Raw genomic sequence first — 1,928 nt, forward strand, 5'->3', positions numbered from 1 at the left:
TATATATATATATATATATATATATATATATATATATAATATTATTAGTGCATTCTACCTGTGAGCTCTGCTTTCTGATGGTTTTTCTGTCTCCATTGTAGATGTAAACGGCACCTTGGCCATTGCCTTCCAGCGGAGCACCAACCACCACGTCACTGAAGCCGTCCAGGTTTAGATCGGGGACGACAGTGATGGCCGTCCCAAACCGAGCATTCTCCAACGTGGAGGGTCCCTCTAACCTGCCCTGGTTGCTTAAGATGCCCTGAGAACAATATGAGGCAAGATAGTCAGTTTTTTTAGGACCTGCTTTGAGTGAAGATTAGTTTTTTGAACAGTAAACCTGTTTCACCTTGGTAATGGTGAAGAGGTGGACTCTTCCGGTTTCAGATTTCTCCTCGCTCATGTACATCGGAGCTCCGACCAGCAGCAGATCCATCACACCGTCAGCGTCCACATCAACAGGACAGAGAACGCTGCCAAAATAAGAGCCGATCTGCAAACCACAGAACACAATGGTCTATGACAGGACTTCACTGTCTAATGAAACTAAAGCTCATTACAGGTCACAGAGAGGCGAGTTTACCTGATCTCCTCTCTGTGAATCTATGATGACGGGCTGATTCTGGCTGTTGATACTGTAAACTATGACCTGTCCTCTATGAACGGCACGAGGAGCACCGGCCACATAAAACTCAGACGAGCCGTCAATCACAGACGTGACAGAGTATCCTGAACACATGACAGGGGAAAATGTTATGCATCTGTTTGATCAAAAATACTGTAAAAAGCAGTAATATTGTGAAATATTATTATAATTTAAAACAACTGTTTACTATTTGAATATAATTCAAATTTTAATTTATTTCTGTAATCAAAGCTGAATTTTCAGCATCATTACTCCAGTCTTCAGTGTCACATGATCCTTCAGAAATCATTCTGATATGCTGATTTGCTGCTCAAGAAACATTTATTATTATCAATGTGGAAAACAGTTGTGCTGCTTCATATTTTTGTGAAACTGTGATTTCCATTTTTTTTTAGGATTCTTTGATGAATAAAAAAGTTCAAAAGAACAGCATTTATTTGAAATGATTAAATAATATTTTTTGATCGATGTAACGCATCCTTGCTGAGTAAAAGTATTAATTTATTTAAAAATAAAATCTTCCCGACCCCAAACTTTTGAACTGTAGCAGAGATGTGAATATAATGTTACATGACCTCTATATTTGCTTTTTATAATGAAAATGACTTTACAGTTCATTTTCTGGCTGGCTCACCAAGTAATGAGCTGTGGTTTCTGTCATCCAGGATTTTCTCAAAAGCATTTTTGAGGAAAATGTGTGATTTCCCAGCTGTTTGATGGACGACGGTCCCGCTCAATCCATACGCTCCAACAGTACCCAGCATGATCACATCCTGTGGGATAAAATGCCACCCCGTCATGCCTTCATTTCTTGTGAATCAGTATGGTACATTACAAATTATTTTGACTACTCAATCAGATATGTTGAACGATTATTGGCACCTTCTTATTGGTCTGGTGTGCGCTGAATCCTACTTGGGACATCTCCAGTTGAAATTCCTGACCTTGACTGGTGCCTCAAATCAAACAAGACCAAATCATCAAATGCTTATCATAATTTAAAGCTGTATTTTAGGTTAAAAAAAGCGACCTGTTGTCACTGGATGAACAAATGCATTATTCATTTGGCATACGTGAATGCAAGATTTACCCTCAATGTTAAAGATTCTGTCCCCCAGAGTTCCTGCGATATTGATTAACGCTTTCTCTGATGACACATTGAACATGTAGTTCTCTGTTTGGAGTGCTAGCGATCAATTCAATCTCCTTGATGAATTTTTGAATATTGGCACTTTGTTTGAGAATCTGTGTAATTTCATAGATGACAGTAATACGTCAAATA

The 1,928-nt window shown here is 38.5% G+C and overlaps 1 protein-coding gene across 1 annotated transcript in view; it reads right to left on the reverse strand.

Annotated features, from left to right (window-relative positions):
- Window positions 1–1,667, reverse strand: part of LOC107713336 (integrin alpha-2) — a 10,176-nt gene extending 8,509 nt beyond the window's left edge. Inside the window, exons 1-5 of the mRNA XM_016518817.1 lie at window positions 1,529–1,667; window positions 1,281–1,419; window positions 584–729; window positions 350–493; window positions 59–262 (exon numbers count right to left, since the gene is read on the reverse strand). Of these exons, the coding sequence (XP_016374303.1) occupies window positions 59–262; window positions 350–493; window positions 584–729; window positions 1,281–1,419; window positions 1,529–1,570 (675 nt within the window). The 5' untranslated portion in view covers window positions 1,571–1,667. The remainder of the gene's footprint in view (window positions 1–58; window positions 263–349; window positions 494–583; window positions 730–1,280; window positions 1,420–1,528) is intronic.
- Window positions 1,668–1,928: the final 261 nt, after the last annotated feature.

The sequence above is a fragment of the Sinocyclocheilus rhinocerous genome, unplaced genomic scaffold (assembly GCF_001515625.1).
Source record: "Sinocyclocheilus rhinocerous isolate Xijiao unplaced genomic scaffold, SAMN03320098_v1.1 scaffold688, whole genome shotgun sequence".
In the NCBI taxonomy this organism is placed as follows: domain Eukaryota; kingdom Metazoa; phylum Chordata; class Actinopteri; order Cypriniformes; family Cyprinidae; genus Sinocyclocheilus; species Sinocyclocheilus rhinocerous.